Source organism: Eubalaena glacialis, chromosome 18, assembly GCF_028564815.1.
Source record: "Eubalaena glacialis isolate mEubGla1 chromosome 18, mEubGla1.1.hap2.+ XY, whole genome shotgun sequence".
In the NCBI taxonomy this organism is placed as follows: domain Eukaryota; kingdom Metazoa; phylum Chordata; class Mammalia; order Artiodactyla; family Balaenidae; genus Eubalaena; species Eubalaena glacialis.
In genome coordinates this window covers 13336291-13359314 of record NC_083733.1, presented here as the reverse complement: position 1 = coordinate 13359314, position 23024 = coordinate 13336291, and the positions used below count along the sequence as shown (strand labels likewise).

Sequence of the window (23024 nt, the reverse complement as noted above, 5' to 3'; positions counted from 1 at the left end):
ATTCCACATGTAAGTGATATCCTATGGTATTTGTCTTTCTCTTTTTTGTGTGTGTGTGTGTGTTTTTTTGTCTTTCTCTTTTTGACTTACTTCACTTAGTATGTTAATCTCTAGGTCCATCCATGTTGCTGCAAATGGCATTATTTCATTCTTTTTTATGGCTGAGTAGTATTCCATTGTATATACATACACCACATCTTTATCCATTCATCTGTCAACAGAAATTTAGGTTACTTCCATGTCTTGGCTATTGTAAATAGTGCTGCTATGAATGTTGGGGTGCATGTATCTTTTAGAATTCGAGTTTTGTCTTGATATATGCCCAGGAATGGGATTGTGGGATCATATGGCAACTCTGTTTTTCTGAGGAACCACCATACTGTTTTCCATAGTGGCTGCACCAATTTACATTTCCACCAACAGTGTAGGAAGGTTCCCTTTTCTCCACACCCTTTTCAACATTTATCATTTGTAGACTTTTTGATAATGGCCATTCTGACTGGTGTGAGATGATACCTCACTGTAGTCTTGATTTGCATTTCTCTAATAATTAGCAATGTTGAGCATCTTTTCTTGTGCCTATTGGCCATCTGGATGTCTTCTTTGAAGAAATGTCTATTAGGTCTTCTGCCCATTTATTTTTTGTTTGTTTTTTTGTTATTGAGTTGTATGAGCTGTTTGTATATTTTGGAAATTAAGCTCTGTGGGTTGCATTGTTTGCAAATGTTTTCTCCCAGTCTGTAGGTTGTCTTTTCATTTTGTTTACGGTTTCCTTTGCTGTGCAAAAGTTTATAAGTTTGATTAGGTCCCATTTGTTTAGTTTTGCTTTTATTTCTATTGCCTTGGGATACTGACCTAAAAAAACATTGCTACGATTATGTCAGAGAATATCTTGCCTATGTGGTCTTCTAGGAGCTTTACAGGGTCATGTCTTATGTTTAAGTCTTTAAGCCATTTTGATTTTATTTTTGTCTATAGTGTGAGGGAGTGTTCTAACTTCATTGATTTACATGCAGCTGTCCAGCTTTCCTAGCACCACTTGCTGAAGAGACTGTCTATTCTCCATTGTATATTCTTGCCTCCTTTGTCAAAGATTAATTGACTGTAGGTGTGTGGATTTATTTCTGGGCTCTCTATTCTGTTCCACTGATCCATTGATCCATATGTCTGTTTTTGTGCCAATACTATGCTGTTTTAATTGCCGTAGCTTTGTAGTATTGTCTGAAGTCTGGGAGGGTTATGCCTCCTTCTTTGTTCTTTTTCCTCGGAATTGCTTTGGCAATTCTGGGTCTTTTATGTTTCCATGTAAATTTTAAGATTATTTGTTCTAGTTCTGTGAAAAATGTCATGGGTAATTTAATAAGGATTGCATTAAATCTGTAGATTGCTTTGGGTAGTATGGCCATTTTAATAATATTAATTCTTCTCATCCAAGAGCATGGGCTATCTTTCCATTTCTTTAAATCATCTTCAGTTTCCTTTATCAATTTTTTTTCCTTTTTTTTAATTTAATTTTTATTTTTTTAATTTTTATTTTTTTTAACATCTTTATTGGAGTATAATTGCTTTACAATGGTGTGTTAGTTTCTGCTTTATAACAAAGTGAATCAGTTATACATATACATATGTTCCCATATCTCTTCCCTCTTGCATCTCCCTCCGTCCCACCCTCCCTATCCCACCCCTCTAGGTGGTCACAAAGCACAGAGCTGATCTCCCTGTGCTATGCGGTTGCTTCCCACTAGCTATCTATTTTACGTTTGGTAGTGTATATATGTCCATGCCACTCTCTCACTTTGTCCAGCTTACCCTTCCCCTTCCCCATATCCTCAAGTCCATTCTCTAGTAGGTCTGTGTCTTTATTCCTGTCTTACCACTAGGATCTTCATGACCTTTTTTTTTTTTTCCTTAGATTCCATGTATATGTGTTAGCATACTGTATTTGTTTTCCTCTTTCTGACTTACTTCACTCTGTATGACAGACTCTAACTCCATCCACCTCACTACAAATAACTCAATTTCGTTTCTTTTTATGGCTGAGTAATATTCCATTGTATATATGTGCCACATCTTCTTTATCCATTCATCCGATGATGGACACTTAGGTTGCTTCCATGTCCTGGCTATTGTAAATAGAGCTGCAATGAACATTTTGGTACATGACTCTTTTTGAATTATGGTTTTCTCAGGGTATATGCCCAGTAGTGGGATTGCTGGGTCTTTTGGTAGTTCTATTTTTAGTGTTTTAAGGAACCTCCATACTGTTCTCCATAGTGGCTGTATCAATTTACATTCCCACCAACAGTGCAAGAGGGTTCCCTTTTCACCACACCCTCTCCAGCATTTATTGTTTCTAGATTTTTTCATGATGGCCATTCTGACCGGTGTGAGATGATATCTCATTGTAGTTTTGATTTGCATTTCTCTAATGATTAATGATGTTGAGCATTCTTTCATGTGTTTGTTGGCAATCTGTATATCTTCTTTGGAGAAATGTCTATTTAGGTCTTCTGCCCATTTTTGGATTGGGTTGTTTGTTTTTTTGTTATTGAGCTGCATGAGCTATCAATATTTTTATAGTTCTCAGCACATAAGTCTTTCACTTCCTCGTTCAGGTTTATTCCTAAGTATTTTTATTGTTCTGATGCAATTTTATTTACTTTTAAATTTATTTTATTTTATCTTTAGCTGTGCTGCGTGGCTTGTGGGATCCTAGTTCCCCTACCAAGGATCGAACCTGGGCCCTCAGCAGTGAAAGTGCAGAGTCCTAACCACTGGATTGCCAGGGAATTCCCTTGATGCAATTTTAAAAGGGATTTTCTTTTTTTACTTTCCTTTTCTGATATTTCATTATTAATGTAAAGAAATGCGACAGGTTTCTGTATTTTAATCTTGTATCCTTCTACCTTGCTGAGCTCGTTTATCAGTTCTAGTAGTTTTTGTTTGGAGTCTTTAGGGTTTTCTATGTATAGCATCATGTCATCTGCATTTCATGAGAGTTTTACCTCTTCTCTTCCAATTTGGATACCTTTTATTTCTTTTACTTGTCTGATTGCTATGGCTAGGACTTCCAATACTATGTTTAATAGAAGTAATGAGAGTTTTTATCATGAATGGATATTGAATTTTATCAAATACTTTTTCTGCATCCATTGAGATGATCATGTGGCTTTTGTCCTTTCTTTTGTTGATGTGGTATATCACATTGATTGATTTGTGTATGTTGAACCATCCTTGTGAGACATTTTGCCCAAGTGAAAGTATTAACTGGTTGCTATCATAATCAATTTTTTTAAATTAATTAATTTTATTTATTTATTTTTGGCTGCATTAGGTCTTCGCTGCTGCGCGTGGGCTTTCTCTAGTTGCGGCGAGCAGGGGCTACTCTTCGTTGTGGCACGTGGGCTTCTCATTGCGGTGGCTTCTCTTGTTGCGGAGCACGGGCCCTAGGCACACGGGCTCAGTAGTTGTGGCACACAGGCTCAGTAGTTGTGGCTCGCGGGCTCTAGAGCACAGGCTCAGTAGTTGTGGCGCACGGGCTTAGTTGCTTCGCGGCACGTGGGATCTTCCTGGACCAGGGTTCGAACCCGTGTCCCCTGCATTGGCAGGTGGATTCCTAACCACTGCACCACCAGGGAAGCCCTATCATAATCAATTTGAAAATTGATTTAAATCTATTTAAAAATTGCTCTTTCTCTTTAGATATAGTCTCTGTTGGTGACTGCTACAGAGATCCAGGAAAGGTAACCACCTCCCAGGGTGGTTACCTGGGTCATACACTAAGGAAGAGGCAGTGCTGTCCAGCTCCAAAGTTGTGCTCTTAACCAACCACCACAACAACCCTTTCAGCTTGGACTCTGAGAGGCTCCAGTCAAATGATGCCCCAGATCCAAGTGGCTGAGGGTCCCTAACTCTACAGAGCCTCTCATGGGAAAGACAGTGGAGGGATGGGCACACCCCTCTTTGGGAGGCTACACCAAAGGAGCCTCATTTGCTCCTGTGTCACAGGGACCACGCTGGGTTATCAGTTATCATCTCTCGGGGGAGATTTTATTAGTCTGACTTGGTTTCTAACTAATCTCCACAGTGTGTCCTCCATATGAGGGGCTTTCTGAACCCAGGAAACCCCATTTCATAGGCCACAGCGCCACCTACTGCTGGTTTATATGAACAAAGAGAGTGATTGAATCATGCTGATCTGAGACCACTCCAGCATTAGCCCATTTTACAGATTGGCAAACAGAGGTTCTTTAAGAACCAGCTCAAGTCCTGCCTCATCCACAAAGCTTTACACAACTACTATTTCTCCTCCAGACTCTTGAAGAGTTGGCACCCAGTGGATTCCAGAAACAAGGGGAGTTCCTGGAAAGCTCTTTAGAAGAACAGATGTGTCTCTCAGCCTTGTTGATTCCAGTTCATGTGGAGGATGTGGGTTTAGATTCCCCAAGTGAGTCTAATGCACCACCACTGTCTCTACCACATTTCTTAGCACTGACTTGAATAGTTCACTACTTCATAAAGACTTAGATGTGAGGCCTGGTTTTTATTATCTGCAACTTGAGAACGTGCTTCTCTAGGCCTCACTTTCCTCACAGGTCAAGCAGGGATACTCTGCTCTAATTCACACAGTTTTGGTGAAGTTTCAACAAGGTAAGGCAGTTAGGGCACAGGAGACACTTATAATACCACTCTGTCTTACAGGGACTCTGTGAAATAGCGCCCTGCACCCTGCACAGCACTGAGTCCATAGCAGTTGTTTTACTGCAAAACTGCACCATGATTTGTGGGTGGAGGTTGGTGTGGTGAGCGCACTGGCTGCTTCTCTCAGACAGTGAGCTTTTTACCCCACAGGTGTGAACAAGAATGTAGGCACAGCCCTGGTTTCCACACAGACATGGGCTCACAGGTACATGGGGGATACGCCCCGTGCCAGGTTCTTACCATGGAGCCAGTGTAAGGCTGGATGTCAAGTCCAGCGACAGCGATAGTAACTTCAGGGGGAGGAATGGGGTTTCTCCCCCAGCCATGCCCCTACTGCATGGAGAGTAACATTTGTAAATGTTTGTGTCTTCGTTATGTCAGTTCTCAAATTCTCTTTTACACTTCGGTAACAGGACAGTAGTTTTATGTGCAATGTTTATCCCATCACCCAGCAGGATGCCCGGCCACAAGAGGCCATCCATTAAACGAAATCGGCTTGTGTGGTGAGATGGGCTTGAATCTAAAGAATGGGAACCAGCGAGTTGGCCCAACACGCAGGGGAGACTGTACCATTAGATTGCTATGCATTCAAAGAATATGTACTTTGTGCCATGCGCTGTTCTAAGTGCTGAGAACATGGCCCTGCACGAGATTTAGGTTCTGTCGTCAGAGGGCAGAGCTTGCAACTAGTGGGAAAGGCAGTCAGCAAACACTGATCTACTTCAGTGACAAATTCTATAAAGGAAAGAAAACAGGGCGATGTGATAGTAAGCAAGGTGATGGGGAGCTTCTCAGAGGATGTAGTGAATGATTCCTCTTCCTCTGGTCCAGACAAGCAGAGAAGGCGCAAAGAGTAAGATCCGGCCCAGAGCTCAGGTCTTCTTATCCTGCCTCCGATGTCGGGCCGGGCCAGCAGACCGGATTTCCGATCTGCTCTGCTAGCGATTCGCCCAAGAAGACCCGGGCGACTTCCAAAAAACAAAGCGGCTGTAAGTCCAAGAATCTTCTTTACGCCCTGACTAGAGTGTCTTTGGGTGGTGGACCACGTGGGACCAGACCTGGGGACTCGCATAGAAGGAAGAGAGAACCCCCGCCCTCCCCACACTGCAGCGGGGCTGCCGCCATGTTGGCGGTCCCGGCTGCACCTGGACAATTTAACAGGGCCCGAGCCTAGAGTCCTAAAGCGGCCCTGAAACACCAGGTCTGCAGCTCGCCGCCATCTTGGAGAGGCGGTTCCCCACCCCCCCATACACGCCCAGGGGCGGGGCCTCGCGAGACCCAAACAGGCCCCACGTGTCAGGGGCGGAGCCCTACCGTGACGTCACGGCGCACGGCGGCTGGAAGGGGGACTAGAGCCGGCAAACCCTAGCTGGCTTCTCGCGTCCCGGGAACTTTTTCCTCACTCCTGTCCCGCCCCCTTCCCTATCCCTGTCCCACCTTCCGGCCCCCGGGACCCCCGGTAACGGTTGTGGCTGCTGCCCCGCTTCACCCGGAGTGTTGCTGAGCGCGGAGCTCGAGGGCGCCCGTGAGGTGAGGAGAAGCTTCGGGGCCGCTCCGGCGTCCCCGTCCGCGCGGACCTTGGCGGCCCGGGATCCCCAGCGGCCCCCCTTTCCGCTGTGGTCTCGGTCAGGGGGCTTCCGGCGTCCCTCGTTTCCCGTCGGTTCTGCCTGCTCCTCGGAAGGCGCGTCCCGGCGCCGGGACTCCGCCCGCCGGGGCCGACAGCGCGTCGCCCGGTCTCCCTCAGCCTCTCTGCGGCGGTGGCGTCTCGCGGACCCGTGCCCGGCTGCCCGGGGCCAGCGCACCGGCTCTGCCAGGCGCCCGCAGCCCAGCCGGGATGCCCAGGGCGGCCGGGGTAACCTCGCTCCTGATGCCCGCCTCGGGCAGGCAGCCCCCACCCCCACCCCGCAGCGTGGGTCGGGCTTGTCCAGCTGGGTCGTCTCTGCAGGTGGAATTGTTTTCTCGCGTGGCAACGTGCGGTCCGCTTGTGCTTAACTAACCAGTGAAAGTGCTGCAGAGTCAGCGGTGAGGTTAGGTGGAAACGTCCAGGCCGGGGCGGTGAGCTCTCTTCCCAACGTTTGACCCTTTGGACCTGATGTGTATGACACCGAGATTTGATTCAGGCATCTTCACGTCCGTTTTGCCCGTGCCTTGTAAGCATGTTGTCGGGGGCTGCGGGGCGGCGAGGTAGCCGGGCTGAAGGGGACACGTTCCTAGGGCTGGAGATTTGTATTAAGTTCTCAAACTTGGCTGATCACCTGGTGCACTTGTTGAAAAATACAGCACCCTGGACCGCAGGATCAGAATCTCCAGAGAGGGAGCCTGTGAGTGTGTGTGTCTGTGTTTTAAAACACGTGTCCCAGGTGGCTCTCATTTGGAGGCAGGTGTGGGAAATGTTGTGTAAATCCGCCTCTTCTCACCCAGTCTCCCTTGTGACCAGCAGCCAATTTGTATAAGGTGTTGTGACCATGCAGAGGAGCAGCTCAGGAGTTGGAGCTGTCCTCTTGCTCTTGTTGGTATAAGCAGAGCTGAGCATAACCAGCGTCAGTATTGAGATTGTTTAGCAGAAACTCTTCTCCTTAGCAGAAATTGAAGACATAATTTATTTTCAACCAGGTGTGTGTTTTACTTTGTTGTCTTTGACATCTTCCGTTTCTTCTCTACTGGCTTTATCTCCTTTGCTCTCAAGCTTTATTTTGCTTTAGCTGCCAAACCTACTGAAATAGACTGTGATGCCTTCTGTACCTTCATTGTTTGCATCCACTGTAAATCCTTCTTTTTTTGTCCTCACCACTGCACTGACTCTTGAAGGTCATGACGAGCACAAGGTCAAAGATCCTTTTCTTGGTTCTTATCACCCTGGCCTTTTAGTATTATTTCTTCCATCTTGAAACTCATCTGTTGTTATGTTTTTAATGCTACCTTTGCAATTCCTTTTTTCTATTAGGGGAAGTGCCTTGTGGTTCTGGCCTCCCTCACAGCTACCCTGTTTTAATCATCTAATCCTAACTTACAGGTAGCATGAAGTAATGATTCAGTGGCAGACTCTAGTGCTGAACTGGCAGGCTTTGAATTGAGGCTCTGCCACTCACCAGTATTGTAGGATCTTGGATCAGTCACTTCACGTCTCTGTGCCTCCTTTTCCTCAAGTGTAGAATAAAAATTGTAACATCTTCCTTCTAGATTTGTGAGGGTTAAATTAGTTGTATGCATAAAGCAGTGCCTGGCACATCATTACTACCTATAAGAATATAACCTTTTTTAAAAAAATTATATCAGGTTATTTAGAGATCTCCTCACATCTGGGGGCCTAGCCTTGAGATCTGAGTCATCACTGAATTTTTTCCCCATCTCCTTTGTTCTCATTTATTTGTCAGGTTGTATTTCCAAGGTGCCTACGGTGACTGCTGGGAAAACCCTGATCAAGTTATAAGTGGTCCCTGCTCTCAGAGAGCTCCATTATCCCAGGGGGCTAAAGGCTCCCACTTTCCAAGTGCTTCTGAGGTGCCACTTGCCATGTTCTTCCTGCATTTCTGCGTTAGTCTTGCAGCAGCCACGTGAGGTAGGTATTCCTAGCCCAGGTAACAGACGAGCAGCCCGAACCACAGAGATTGAACAACTTGCTCAAAGTCATACAGCTAATGAGTGGTGGGGGAGATTATCAGACCCAGATCTGTCTGCTTCTGAGGTCTGTTTCCTCCTCACGCGGCTTGCTGTTTTGCTTCCCTGATTGGCAGACAGACCGTTACAGAGCGTGGCTGGCTCTGAGCTGGGGCTTGTGCAGGGTGTTTGGGGGAATATAGAACAGTTACCTAACTGAGTGTTGGGGGGAGAGTGGGAACAAATAAGATGTCAAACAGGCTGAGAGCTGCGGGGATTATCTTTATTTGGTGGGAGGGGTGGCAGGAACTATGCCAGTGGGAAGGAACAGTCTGCACAAATCCCAGAGGTGGAAGAGAAAGTTCATGCCTGACACGTGTGAGGAATTAAAGTAGTTTAGGTTTGATTAGAGTGTGAGAGGAGAGAGAGAAGAGAAATGAGATCAGAGATAAGAAGTGAGCAGGGTCTTGCACTTCGTATTAAGGAATTTGACTTTTTCTGAGGGCACCAGATAGTCATTGAAGGGTCTGAGCAGGGGCACGAAATAGGATCTTCATTTCAGAGATGTGCTCAGGCCTCTGTGTGAAGGCTGTGGGGCGTGGGGAGAATGGTGTGCAGATTAGAGGCGGGAAGCCCAGTTGGGAACCTTCTGCAGTAAACTGAGAGAGGATGGCGGGCTGTGCTCAGTTCAGGGCAGTGGAGATGGAGAGTAGATCCATTGGAGGGAGATTTAGGATGTAGGGTTGTTGGTTAAGCCTTGATGATTGACTGGAGAGAGGAGATGAGAGAAAGGGAGGAATGTGGGATGACACCCAGGATTCTAGCATATGGTGTTCCTAGGGGACACAGGAAGTGGAGCAGAGTTGGAGATTGGGGAAGATGGTTTTACCTTTTGGATGTGCTCAGTTTGACCTGTGGGAGTCCAAGTGAAGGTGGCCCTTCTTCCACTAGACGTGCAGGTCTAAGACTCAGGAGTGCTGTGGGTTAGGCCATCAGTCATGGCAGGAAAGGGAATCACCCTGAACAGTGGTGGATGGGGAAGAGAAGCTGGCCTCAGGGAGCCCTGGGTGGCGTCAACACAGAGGGAAGGGCAGAGGAGAGAGGCCAGCAAGATGTGATCGGGGCAGAAGGCGTCACAGAAAACAAGGAAAGAGTGTGTGAATAGGAGGGAGTGAGATGGTGCCCAGAAAGTGCCCTTGGAAAGTAGCAACATTTGGGTTCCTGGTGAGAGGAGTGCAGTGGCCTGGTGGGGCAGGAGAGAGTAGGATGGGGGAAAAGTGAAAAACAAAATATAAGCAATCTTTTCTGTACATTATTTATTGTGAAGTAGAAAAGACAGGTTGTGAAATACATGTTAAGAAATTTTTGCTTAAAAAGTCCACTGGCCGACTGTGCCATCACCAAGGTAATAAAAGAAGGACTTAAGACAAAGGTGGTGGCAAACAAGTGGACATCAGGGCAGCTCATTGCTGCAAAAATAACATTCTGGGAAAATATAATTGACACTGGTATTGGTGACCTTTGAGTGGAGGGAAATCTTAACTTCCTCCTGTTTTTTTTTTTTTTAATAAATTTTATTTATTTTTATTTTTGGCTACATTGGGTCTTTGTTGCTGTGCGCGGGCTTTCTCTAGTTGCGGCGAGTGGGAGCTACTCTTTGTTGCAGTGCGCGGGCTTCTCATTGCAGTGGCTTGTCTTGTTGCGGAGCATGGGCTCTAGGCGCGTGGGCTTCAGTAGTTGTGGCACGCAGCCTCAGTAGTTGTGGCACGCGGGCTCAGTAGCTGTGGCTCGTGGGCTCTAGAGTGCAGGCTCAGCAGTTGTGGCGCACGGGCTTAGTTGCTCCACGGCATGTGGGATCTTCCCGGACCAGGGCTCGAACCCGTGTCCCCTGCATTGGCAGGCGGATTCTTAACTACTGCACCACCACGGAAGCCCTTTACTTCTGTTTTTGATTTTTTGCAGACCATCATTTTATAACTTAGAATTTTAAAAATTAAAAATTGCTAATTGAAGAGTGTTTTGGAGCTTTGTTTTATTTCTTAAATCCCCTGGGCGGGGGGAGGGGTTACTTGAGCACATCTAAATGCCGAGGAGAAGGAGGTAAATGTGAAGGTATGTGAGAGAGGGAGGACAGTTGTTGGAGCTCGGTTCAGGGGAAGGGGGCAGGAAGGGGGATCCAGGCCACTGTAAGGGATTAATTTCTGACCCTGTGAAGGAAGGCAGAGATGGTTTGCTGATGCAGGGAGGTTTACAGGTGGGGTTTTGGGGAATAAGATGAGACAGGTTATCTCCTTTGATGAAGGAAGAGAGGAAGTGGTGTTAAAGGTTGGGAGAAAAGCCATGTTATGGGTTCAGAACCCGGATGTAGAGAGAGCTGTGCCTGTGGCTTAATAGGAAGTAGCCCGGAGCTAGGTAGGGGTGCCTGCTAGCTTAAGGCACAAAGGAACAGGGTCTTTTCCAAGCGTGACTGAGTGGTAATGGTTCAGAAGCAAGGAGGATGCCGACCGTGCCTCTTGATGGTGAGGTCAGTGGAACAGGGCTGGCCGTGTGACAGTGACAGTTCCCTCAGGAGAGCTGCATTTCCATTAAGACAGAGGGTGGAATGAACATTAGTGAAGTGTTACTGACCAGGGTTCTTGGCCTCCTTAATCAATAGAAATTGATAAGAGGCCAGACAAAAAATTCAGTCAAGGCTTTACTGCGCTCCCACTGCAGCAGGCGGGAGTGAAAAGTAACAGTTTCCCTTGATCCCTCCAAGGCGGGCAGTGAGCTGGTTCCTTATATGAGGTGAGGGCAGGGGTGGGTCCAGGAGTTGGCTGGAGGGGTGGCTTGGGTGGTCTGCCCACCCCTCTGGTGGTGGTGTGTGCAGGGGGCATGCCCAGTACCCTGCTTTTGCTCTCAGCTCTTCAGTAGTGGCAGTTGGCTTTTTTTTTGGTCTTTTTGTATCTTGTCCATAATTTCCCCCAGCTGTGCATGCATGTATATAGTTATTTTTAGTCCCTTATAGTTTCTTTGTATTTTGTTTGTATTTCATTTGTTCAGGTGTAAGCACTGCAGCAAAGGGTCCCAGGTCCTAGTCTGTCTCATTATTCCCTGAGGGATTCTAAACCTTTTATTCTTAAGGGGTAAAGGGCCAAGGGTCTCATCTTCTGGAACTTCTTCCTGCTGGACAGGGGCCACAGACCCTAGCCTACCCTAGAGGTGTAGAAGTCCCACGCTGACTGTTCCAAGGACCTGTAGGGACCTGGGCCACCCTCTGCTGGAATGGGTTGAATTCCTTGAGCCATCATGAGTCTTACTTGAAATGCTAGAGCCTAGAAGACACAAACTTGCCCAGAAGGCTAAACAAACAAGGGCCAAAAAGGAGAAGAACACCAGTAGCCACTAAAGGGCCTAGAAAGGGAAGGAACCAGGGTAACTTTGGGAGGGCTTCCTTAACTGTTGACCAGGCAGGGGAGGCGGTATCGCCACTACTAAAATTGTGAAGCCAGTCTGCCTGGGCGTATATTTTCTTAATGTTAACTTCCACCTGTCCTATCACGCTAATTCAGGTGCAGCAAGAAGTATTATCGCACAAACTCCACCTTGTTCTTCCAGAAGGTTATCAAGAGCTAGACGATTGTCAAGAACTAAATTAGCCAAAGAAACGAGAGGTCTTAAGTCCCATTAAGGCTTGTCTGTTCCATCATATAACCAAGCTGTCTGATCTCAGTGTTGCTTCATGATAGGTAGAGCCTCCCCATGGAGCTGCCAGGCCTGTGGCCAGCTCTGCCCTTGCTAATATCATTCCCAGGGGACTTCCCTGGTGGTCCAGTGGGTAAGACTCTGCGCTCCCAATGCAGGGGGCCTGGGTTCGATCCCTGGTCAGGGAACTAGATCCCACATGCCGCAACTAAAAGATCCTGCGTTTCGCAACTAAAGATCCTGTGTGCCACATCTAAGACTCCGCGTAGCCAAATAAATAAACAAACATATATAGAGAAAAAAGATCATTCCTAGTGCTTTCTGGGTTTGGTGGTGAGCCTGACTGGTTCTGTTGCAGATGAAAATCCCTCTTAACCCTGTAGTCCTTACAGCGCACTCTCCTATGAAGTGAACATTATCAGTGCATTTATACGCTATAGCTTGGTTGGAAAAGGACAGGGTCTGTCGATAATTCTGTAACATATGATGATTTGGGTGTCCGCAGAGGAAAACAAACCCTTCAGGGGGTGCAGACCTGAATGTCTGTCTCACAGTTGTTATGACCGGATAGCCCTTGAAGGACATAACTGTTGTTAGTACTTAAACAATTAGGGGACAGCAGACTATTATGTTGATGATTAAGCATATAAAGCTCTACAACATTTTTAACAAGATGTTCACGTATGATCCGCTGAGTACAGTAGCAAGAATGGCAAACAGGAGTCCAACCCACTACATCATTTTACTTATCTGTCGATGGTGCCTGTCTTTTGAATAGGTATCTCAGATCTTCCACTGGCTTACAGGTGTATTGTTCTTCTGTTGTAACCTGTGGGGTTTCTGGAGGTAAAAGCTTTAGTCTGGACAAATGTACCCAACTAGATATCCCTTGCACTTTGACAGCAGTGGGAGTGGTTCAAATTACTTTATAGGGGCCCTTCCATTTTGGCAATAGTTGGTCTTCGGGGGACCCCTTTCCAGGTTTTAAGAAGAACTTGGTCCCTGGGATTTATTTGTGAAGGAACTGCTCCTTCCTCTGTATTTTTAGTGGGAGCTGGCAGTGCCTTGTGGGTATAGTTCAGGATTGTCTTCTGAACTTGTCCTAGATTAATAATATATCTCAGGGCCTGGTTCACTTCTTCATCTAGTAGAATGTCAGTAGTAAGAAAAGGTCTCCCATAGGTCCTTTTATTTTTTTACTTGTTTATTTTTTAAGGAGTTTTTTTTTGTTTATTTATTTTTGGCTGCGTTGGGTCTTCATTGTTGCGCACGGGCTTTCTCTAAGTTGCGGCAAGCGGGGGCTAGCTACTCTGTTGTGGTGCGCGTGCTTCTCATTGCGGTGGCTTCTCTTGTTGCGGAGCACGGGCTCTTAGGCGCACGGGCTTCAGTAGTTGTGGCATGCGGGCTCAGTATTTGTGGCGCACAGGCTTAGTTGCTCTGCGGCATATGGATCTTCCCAGACCAGTGCTCGAGCCCGTGTCCCCTGCATTGGCAGGTGGATTCTTAATCACTGTGCCACCAGGGAAGTCCTGAAGACATTTTTTAGGAAGCAGAATTGTGTTAATATGGTATTTTATTCAATTTTAACATAATTTTATTGAATAGTTAAGATAGTCACATTCCAAATTCAAAATATATGCAAGGGTCTTTAATGAAGAGTTTTCCTCTTTCCACTTGGACTTAATTTCAGGGACATTTCAAACTTTTAAAAGTGGAGAGAATAGTATAAAGAACCCATGTACCCACCAGCCAGCTTCAGTCTGGCTTCATCTGTTGCCACTGTTCCACTGGATTATTCCCTGGTGTTGGCCTTATTTTAAAACAAGCTGAGAATCTGTCTTATGCAGTGAAAGGCAAGGATTTCCTAAGTTGGAATTGCTGCAAATCTCTTTGGGGGCCATTTAAGAGCTCTTTTACTACCACTGATCCCTTTAAGATTTTATTTTGGGGCCACATATAGTATTTGCTTTTCCAGAGCTCCTTTCCTTTCTAAAGAGTATCTTTTTTCTCCATCTTTATGCCAAGAACTCTGTAGGAATGTCCCATACTTCCCCAAGGCTTCTGCTTCTGATAGATGGCCCAGTTGGCTCATCTTAGAAAACCTCCACAAGACATTTTCTGAAAGGAGAGGGGGAGTAGAAAAGTGTAAGGGGTAGGGAGTTTTGAATCCCCTAAAGCTGAGGACTGTGTTTGGGTCTGTTTTTGTTGCTCAGAGCCCCTGTTGAGTTCCCTGCTGCGTAGGATGCCAGAACTGGAGACTCTGGAGATCATGAAGTTGGTGAATTGCCCGGAGACCTTCACCCCGGACATGAGGTGCATCATGGGCGAGTCCCCTTCAGTGCGGGGCTACTTCGTCCTGGCGGGAGTGAACTCTGCTGGCCTTTCGTTTGGTGGAGGAGCTGGAAGGTAAGTCTTTCCCACTCAGGTTCAGCTTGCAGGGCTTCTTCCTTTCTGGAATTACTTCTGGTTCATAGGGTTTGTGATATACCTAATCCAGTATGTTTATAATAAGAGGAAGACACATGTCATGAGAGAGTTGTCCCCTTGAAAGTATTTACCATGGGAGGCTCTCCCCATGTTCCAGACACGTCATTGTACAGAATGTTTCTGGAACTCCTCTTTTGGAGTTAGCCTTGGAGCCAGTGGGATTTTTTTTTGGAACTACTTCAGTCATAACAAATGTTGCTCATTCATGAAACTGGAAGTAGAGCAGGTTTGGACGATAAGATGATGAAATTTTTGTTAGACATGTTAGCCTACCTATGGATTCCCAGATGTGGTGGCTCACAGAACAGTTGGGTAAAGAGAATAGAAGTCCAGTGACTAAATTTCTGGATGGAAGCTAAGTATAGTAAAAGAAGATCACTGGCTGCTTCTCTCTGATGATGTTTTTCTCTTCCTACTGCTGTAAGCAAAAATACACACACAGCTCGTTTTCCACACAGACATGGGCTCATGTTACGTAACGTCTTACAGAAAGCCCCGAATGAACTTTTTGGCCAACCCAATACTTGAGTGATAAGTGCCAGGTTCTTACTATGAAGTCAAGTGTAAGGCAGGATGTCAAGTCCAGTGACAGTGATAGGGACTTCAGGAGGAGGAATGGGGCTTTTCCCCCACAGCCATGCCCCCCATCGCAAGGAGGGAAGGTATCTTGTTTACCTGTTTTCAAATTCTCTTGTACACTATGGGAACAGGTACAAATGGTTTTATGTACAGTGTTTATTCTTAGTGATGGCAAATACATGTATCTGGTTACCACAGATGCAGGACATTTCTCAGGCAGACACGGCAAGAGTAGTGAAAATGTCCGTTTATTCATTTACAAACTTAGTAACATAAAATAAAATTGAAATCTGACTTGATAGAAATACAGTGCACACCGTTAATATCACATTCGCAGAGGGCAGAAATGCTCTGTCACCCTGTGTGCCTGTCATCACCAGGGCTCGTGAGAAACATCCCATTTAGTAAAGTGCCTCGCACGTCTTCAGGACCACATGCTGATGCTACACATGGGATAGAAAAGGGCTGAGTTGAACTGCACGTTTACAAATGCAAAGAACGAGTTGTAGCCTTTACAGTAATTACAATGTCATTTTCTTACATCCCAAGAGTTGACCAGAGTAAAGTGTTAGCTGTGCTGCTGGAAGACCCTTCACTGAAACGAGCTGCAGAAGCTTTCGACCCTACACCCATCTGTTGAAGGTACTTTTTTTCATCTCCACCCACCATGTGACACTCTGGAGTGTAAGGCACTAGAACCTGGCTTGGAGGAAAGAGGTGCCCCAAGCTCCAGTTCTTGGTGTGCAAAGGAAATCCTGGCATAGATCCATTGAAACAGATGCTAAAAGTATCCTCTCCACTTCTTACAATTTCTGTCCTTGAGAGACAGAAAAATGAGAAGGCAGAAAGTCTGCAAAGGATGAAAATAGGTGTATCTAAATATCATGAGAAAAATGGCCCATGAAGAAATGTGTAATTCCCCAAGGGTTCTGCTCAGAGAAGTCACGAATCATACACAAGGAACAACTCTGGTGTTTAATGGATAAAAGAGAAGGCAAAGACGTACAAAAATACTCAGTCCTCTTGAAAAATAGTGTATTTGTCATGGTTAAGGGACTGCAGATGCCAGCCCCGTGATGACAATGAAGGAGCCTTACAACTAACGGAGCACCTTAAAGTGGAGGGCTGTGGCGGTGGGTGTGGGGAGCGGCTCTGACGCGTGGCTCCCTAGCTCCCTCACGACTCACCGCAGGACGCGGCTACTGCCTATTATTTCATCTACCATCTCTTCCACTCAGCTGTGCTGCTCCTGAGTCCATGTGCCTGCACATGACATGTGCCAGATGAAAATTCCTTACTCGTGAGAAACTTTTCCCTACCTCCTGTTGATAAAATGCTGCTTATATCAAAGTTTGTGAGGGATTGGGGGGGGGGGTGTGTGCAGAAAGAAAATGAACACAGTAGGTTATACTTATACTTCAGGATTGAGCACTGTTGACCAAATCTCTATCTTAGATACCAAAGATACTTAGATCCTTGCTGCCTACACTGGCCAAGAGGCAACAAAGATATAAAAAGGAACTTGTAGTTAATGCCTGGAAGCCAGCCAATGCAGTTGTTTTACAGAGGCAGAAATCAAGGCGGAGGGGTCACCTCTCCAGTGAAGCAAGATCACTTTAGGAAGCTCCTATCATTCCTGCCACATACATGGTGGCAGTGGGGAGGGGTTAACATTGCAAATGCATGCAAAAGGCAGGAGAAAGGAGAAAGCTGAAGAGTTATTTTTCACCTTGAGTTACTTTCTTGGAAGCAACAGCCTAGGAAAGAAGAGATACGGCTAAAACTCTTGGTCTGTACAAGGAGGTAGACTCCAGGGACAGCACACCTCCTGATGAAAATCAAACAAGTGACTTGGTTGCTACTCCTGCAGAAATGGGAACTTTGGGGCCAAAGTGAGACTGGGGTTAATCACTGGGCTAAATGGCATCTCTTGCATTTGGGGGTACAGGGACTCCTCAGAAAAGCACTAGAATGTAGTGGGAACTGTTCAGTTTTCTCTCCTGGAGCATGTCCTGCCCATGCAGTGCTATGTGACCAAAACACAAGTTAAAGGACATCAAATTGTGCTATCCAAGCAGGTAGGTCTTGTCCGTCCCTTTTTGCTCTAAAAACTTTCTGAATTAGAGCTTTTATCACAGACAAGAAATCTTCAATGTCAGTCTCATGACCATGGGATTTACATGTGGCACAAGTAGCTAGGGGCTTATCTCAAGAGAGGAGAAGGCTCACAGGAGACTTGCAACCTTGATTCTCCATCTGTTTGAAGCCAACACACTTTGTGTTTCTAGGTTCAAAATGATTCTTCGATTGCATATGCTGAGAAGATTGTGGAGCCCCTCTCCCAATACAGCAGAAGTGGTGATAACAGATCATTTCAGAGAGAAGAAAAAAGTACCAACCACCTAAAACAAGAGTCCAGCTACTCCTTGAACGATCCCTCCAATCTCCAGGGAGAGGTGAGTTGTCACAGAAAGCAAACACATTTGGTCCCAGTGCCCAAGTCGGGGATGACACAGAAATGAAGATGTTTTGATTATCAACTATGCTTGAGGCAGGAAAGAGTCACCCCCTTCCGTTTAGGACCAAATAGAGAAACCTACCAGATTCATATTGCCTATATTTGAATGAACCAAAGGAGACTTGAAGGATGAATTGTAAAGTGCTGGAAGATAAATATGTAAGTTTCAGGGCACTCAATAAACAAGTGATTCCCCCCAGAACCTTAACATCTTGTCAGAGTCTTAGAGTCTTAGAAGTGTGACCCCTACTTATGGACAAGATGTAATTTATGCGTAAATCTAGATTTTCTTTTGGATTCAATCCCAAGTAACTTTCCATTTATAAAGACGACTTTGCAGTGGTGTGAGCATGGGATACCTTTAGTTCTACATCTGTTTCCATCTTCTTGGGTCAGTCGGCTCCCTGCTGGTAACACCTGCATTGTCCAGTGCCAGTTCCCTGCTCTCCCAAGTTTCACAGCTGCTGTTCACTGCTCTCCAGCTGGGCAGCACCTCTCCTCTTTGCCTAGAAGCAGCATCTCTCAGCTAGTTAAATTCACATTTGCACCACAATACCAAGGCCCCCTGACAGAATTCTAATCACATACTCCCTCATTAAATCAATGAAGACCTCGTAAGAAGATGGACACTAAAGTCAGTGATCAAGTGGGTAAACAGAAATCCCAGAGAAATGCCAGAGCAGGCAGACACCTGAGAATTGTAAGCTGCTCTAATAAAATGAAAGGATTGTCTCTAATATACTTATAGACCTATCAGAACTAGTGCATCCAAGGTACCAAGATAACAAAGGCTATGGTTAATTAAAATCTCTAGCAGCCATTTGTTTGCAAGGGGAAATTAAGTGTGGGGATGGATACCACAGTCTGTGCGATCCAAGTTCCACCCTTAGAAAACAGAGACACTGCTTAAAAGTGTGCAGGGCGCTCTTACCCCAAGTCACCATATTCCAGAAGATGTGGAGAGATGTCTGGAAAGAGAAGACGGAAAGCAGACCTTGGGCTCAGGTAACATATGCTCTCCACACTGGGAACTCTCAAGGGACCCAAGTGGGTCATCTCTGTGTGGATCTGTGTCTTTTGTGCGGGGGAAGCAACCCTGGGGTCCCAGTAGCTCTCTTCAACTCAGCGTGGCCACAAGGTTTAGTTACTCAGCCAGGATGCTTGTCCTGCCTCCCCCGTCCTCTTCTGAGGGAGAGAGCGTGCACTGAGCCAGTGGGCCTCCTGTGGAAGGGACACGAGGCTGAACTGAAAGTCACATGCGCTCGGAGAAGAGCAACATCAAGGTGGGGTGACTGAACTGTGAGTAGCTGAGAAAAGCAGCACTGTTTCATAGAAAACTCAGCATCGCTGGAGCTTAGTTTGAGGTCAGACCCTTTCAGCTAGGAAAAGCAACACTAAAGGCAACATGGTCTTTCCCTTTCGAATACTGTGGCTTATTTGTTTAGTCAGCTAAATAAACCACAACCCCCCTCATTATAGAGATTAGCAAGAGATGAAGAAAATTATAGGCAGGTGGCCCTAGCCCAACAGTCTGATAACTGGGTCAGTAGCGAGGCCCAGGATGGTTAACTACTTATCTGTGCTAAACCCCAGGTAACGCCCACACGATGCCTCTCATCAGCGAGGTAGATGGTCATCCTCCTCCTAGAGGTATCAGGGTGCCGACCCACAGCACAAAGGAACGGGAGAAGGACCTACCTGGCTAAAAGGCGTAAGCTATTCCACATGGCTGTATCACACAGACAGACAGCAGCTAGCCAGAATTCGCAGGTTACTCCGAGAAAACTTAGCCCCACGGAGATGGACTCTTACCCTGAGGCCTGCACACCACAAGCCTCCCTTGCTTCAAGACACAGCATTTGAAGTCAGGCTGTCACTGTAACCCACTTCCACAAGTGGAGTCTACCTCTGTCCTGCCTTCCTGTCCCCACAGGAACCTGAGATGGGTGGAGGGATGACCAGCCCAGAGTGAGTATCAGGAGATGGGAAACTGCAGAAGGAGGGAGGAGAAGATGGAGGGACAAGAGAGGGTGCAAAGGAAAAGTTTTAAACGCTTAAAATTATATCAAGGAGATAAGAGGTGGGAGGCAAAGGTTAAATCAAGAAGAGGGATGGGATCAGGAGGAGGAGAAAAGCTCCTAAAATGACTAGAAGGTGGGAAGGTGGCGAGACTGCCTGGCATTACTTCCCGTGCAAGTCACTTAGCTCCACGTCATCCTTTCGGCGCTTATGGGTGAAGAGGGAGGTGACCGGGTAGAGCTTGGCCTTGGCCTGGAACCGGTGTCCTGCGATGTCAATCTCATATTCTCCCCGGTTGATGAAATCTGCTGTCACCACCTGCTCTTCTCCGGTGTCCTCGGAAAAATTGTGCACAAAGCCCAGGCACACGTGGCGCTCCAGGGTGTAACCATATGCGCTGCTGGTGGTCTTGCCCACGTACTGCCCGTTTCGGTAAATGGGCTCCCCCCACCAAGGCCAGAGGTCCAGGTCCGTGTCGTGGTCGTCCAGGATGAACATAGTGAGGCGTTTGTACACCCCGTTCTGCTTCTGCTGCAGCAGGGCATCTCGCCCAATGAAATCCATCCCCTAGGAAAGAGGCAGCACAGAGACAGCGTCACCACTCGGGACCCAGTGTCGCTGCAGTGGGCCGCCCACTCCCCACCACACCCCTGCAAGCTCTGGAGAAAGTGTGCTTCCCCCATGCGGAAAACTGCATTCACAGTATGAAAGATACCTGCAGAGAATTCTTGTAACAACACAGGTACATATCGCTCTCTTTTCTATTTTATAAACACATTTCAATCACAAGACCACACAGAACAAAAATAGGAAGAAAAATCAACACTTGAAAATGCCTGCTAGAATTATTTTAGAAAAACAATGTTTTTATGTAATCTCAACCAGAAATCCATGCATATATATCTGTATTCAATGCATAAATATTTACATATGCATATGTCCAAAAAAGAGCAGGATAAAATAAACTCAACAATGCGTGTCGCTGAAAAAAAAGCGATTTTTTATTCTTTATGTTTTTTCCCTATTTTCCAAATCGAGTATTCTTTACTTTTATATCAGAGAAAAATAGTTAGTTACCTAATTGCTCAAAAAGAACACCAGAGATCTACTATACTGATAGGGAATGACTGCTAAGATATTTTAAGGGAAAAGGGCAAGGTGCGATATACCAAGTATATAGTATCCAACCACCAAGGTTAAGAAAGTGGTGAGGGGAAACTACTCATCCGTTTGCACTGCACGGAAGCTCTCTACAAGGAGAGGCAGGGCACTGCTGCTTCTGGTCAAGCTGGCAGCGGGATTGGGTGGGCTCAGAGGTGGGAAAGAGACTTTTCATCCTCTTGAATGGTGATGATGAAAAAAATTAGGCAGTTGAATGTAAAGTGACTCATTTGTACATATATATTCATGGCATATTAACGAATTACCACAATCAACTCAGAAAAACTGCCCAGAAAGCACTCAGTCTAAAAGAGAGCAAAGTGCCCCAAACAAGTGTTGTCTATTTATGATGTTTCCATATTAAGCGTTTTATCCCATAGATACATTTTGAGGTCTCAACACCTATACACTTTTCCTCCCACCTCAGCTCTCCCTGTTCTCATGCAGGCTCCCTGCTCAGGAAGCTGAGGGCACAGTGGAGTGCACACAGGTACAATACCTTGTCTAACTTCACCCGAGACTCTCGTCCGCATTCCAGGGGTGTGGTGAGGGTGTTTAAATCCTGACCCCAGAAGGCAAAAAACTTTTCAATTCGGAGACTACGAAGAGCATAATACCCAGCATTCCGGATTCCATATTTCTGTCCAACACTCATCACTTCGTTGTATACGTGCAGGGCGTACTAGAGGGAGAGACAAAAGGTCAGTAACCAGCAGACCTTCAGAATTAAAACATGGAATCTGTCTGGCAGTGCCTGATGGCTGACACTGTTACCTGGACAAGGGAGAAGGTTATCTACAATCCTCAGGAACCAAAGTGCTGCAGCCCAGGCTTAAGCTCCACGAAAGCAGCACCCTTATCTTTTTACTTCTCTAAAATGTCTAGGATCTCAGTGTATAGCACTTATTAAATAATAACTCACAGAAGCTCTCAGTAAACGACCAGTCTCGTAACTGCCTCTCCAACAGCCATGCACCCTCCACTGGCTTTGTTCTCTTGCCCCAGTTCCCTGAACTTGGTCCTTCCCTTATGCACTGGCCTATGCTGTGAAACTGGTGTTACACATAACTCTAGACGTGCATGCACAACTCTGATTTGTCACACAGATTATGGCATATCTTAAGAGACCTAGAGTGAGTCACAGAGGACCCTGAAAATCAGAGCTCTCCTACCCGTATCCCACAATATCCAGTCTCTCACGTTGTTTTGTTCTTGGTTCCAGACACGTTTAAGTATCACATAACTTAAATGAACAAAAGTTTTCCAAATTGAAAGCAAATACTCAATCTAAACATACTCTGTTAAGTCTAAAGCCCAACAACAAACTACACTGTTTACTTTAAAAACTGTAAAACAGAAAACAAGACACAGAGGAGTGAGGAAGACAGATACTGTATAATCTCACTTATATGTGGGATCTTAAAAAAACAACAACAATAAAACCAAAATAGCAACTAAGCTCACAGACCAAGAGATCAATTTGTGGTTACAGGTGGGGATTGGAGGAAGGTGGTCAAAAGGTACAAATTTCCAGTTACAAGGTAAGTACTGGGGATATAATGCACAACATGATGACTAGGTGACACTGCTGTATGATACGTATGAAAATTAAGAGTCAATCCTGAGAGTTCTTCTCATCACAAGAAAAAAAAAATTTTGTTTTTATTGTGTCTATATGAGATGATGGATGCTAGTAACTAAACTTATTGTGGTGATCATTTCACAGTCTATGTAAGTCAATCCATTATCCTGTCCACCTTAATCTTATACAATGATGTAAATTATATCTCAATAAAACTGGGGGGGAGGGCTTCCCTAGTGGTGCAGTGGTTGAGAATCTGCCTGCCAATGCAGGGGACACGGGTTCGAGCCCTGGTCTGGGAAGATCCCACATGCCGCAGAGCAACTGGGCCCGTGAGCCACAATTACTGAGCCTGCACGTCTGGAGCCTGTGCTCCGCAACAAGAGAGGCCGCGATAGTGAGAGGCCCGCGCACCGCGATGAAGAGTGGCCCCCGCTTGCCACAACTAGAGAAAGCCCTCGCACAGAAACGAAGACCCAACACAGCCATAAATAAATAAAGTAACCAATGCCAAAGCTTAACAATAAAAAAAAAAAAAATGGGGGGAAAAAGACAAAAACAAAAATCTGCTTCATTGGTATTGCAATTCTTTATCCTGGCAATGTATGTTGCTCTATAAACTGCACTACTGCAGCCGAACAGGCATTGACTAAACAGACCACTGTGATCAAGACAACCTTAGATGTGGAAAAGGGA

The 23024-nt window shown here is 45.8% G+C and overlaps 1 protein-coding gene and 1 long non-coding RNA gene across 9 annotated transcripts in view; one reads left to right on the top strand and one right to left on the bottom strand.

Annotated features, from left to right (window-relative positions):
• Window positions 1-6046: 6046 nt before the first annotated feature.
• On the top strand, window positions 6047-17711 carry LOC133077552 (uncharacterized). Of its 2 annotated transcripts, none has more exons than XR_009697781.1 (4): window positions 6047-6231; window positions 14196-14388; window positions 15598-15690; window positions 17337-17711. It is a non-coding gene; the product is annotated as an uncharacterized LOC133077552 (long non-coding RNA). The 2 variants fall into 2 exon arrangements; XR_009697782.1 differs by lacking the exon at window positions 6047-6231 and adding an exon at window positions 8242-8260.
• Window positions 15276-23024, bottom strand: part of PDPR (pyruvate dehydrogenase phosphatase regulatory subunit) — a 38896-nt gene continuing 31147 nt past the window's right edge. For all 7 annotated transcript variants that reach the window (XM_061172321.1, XM_061172323.1, XM_061172322.1 and 4 more), the window contains 2 exons: window positions 21246-21428; window positions 15276-20152 (listed from right to left, as the gene is read on the bottom strand). In XM_061172321.1, the coding sequence (XP_061028304.1) occupies window positions 19748-20152; window positions 21246-21428 (588 nt within the window). In that variant the 3' untranslated portion in view covers window positions 15276-19747. The remainder of the gene's footprint in view (window positions 20153-21245; window positions 21429-23024) is intronic.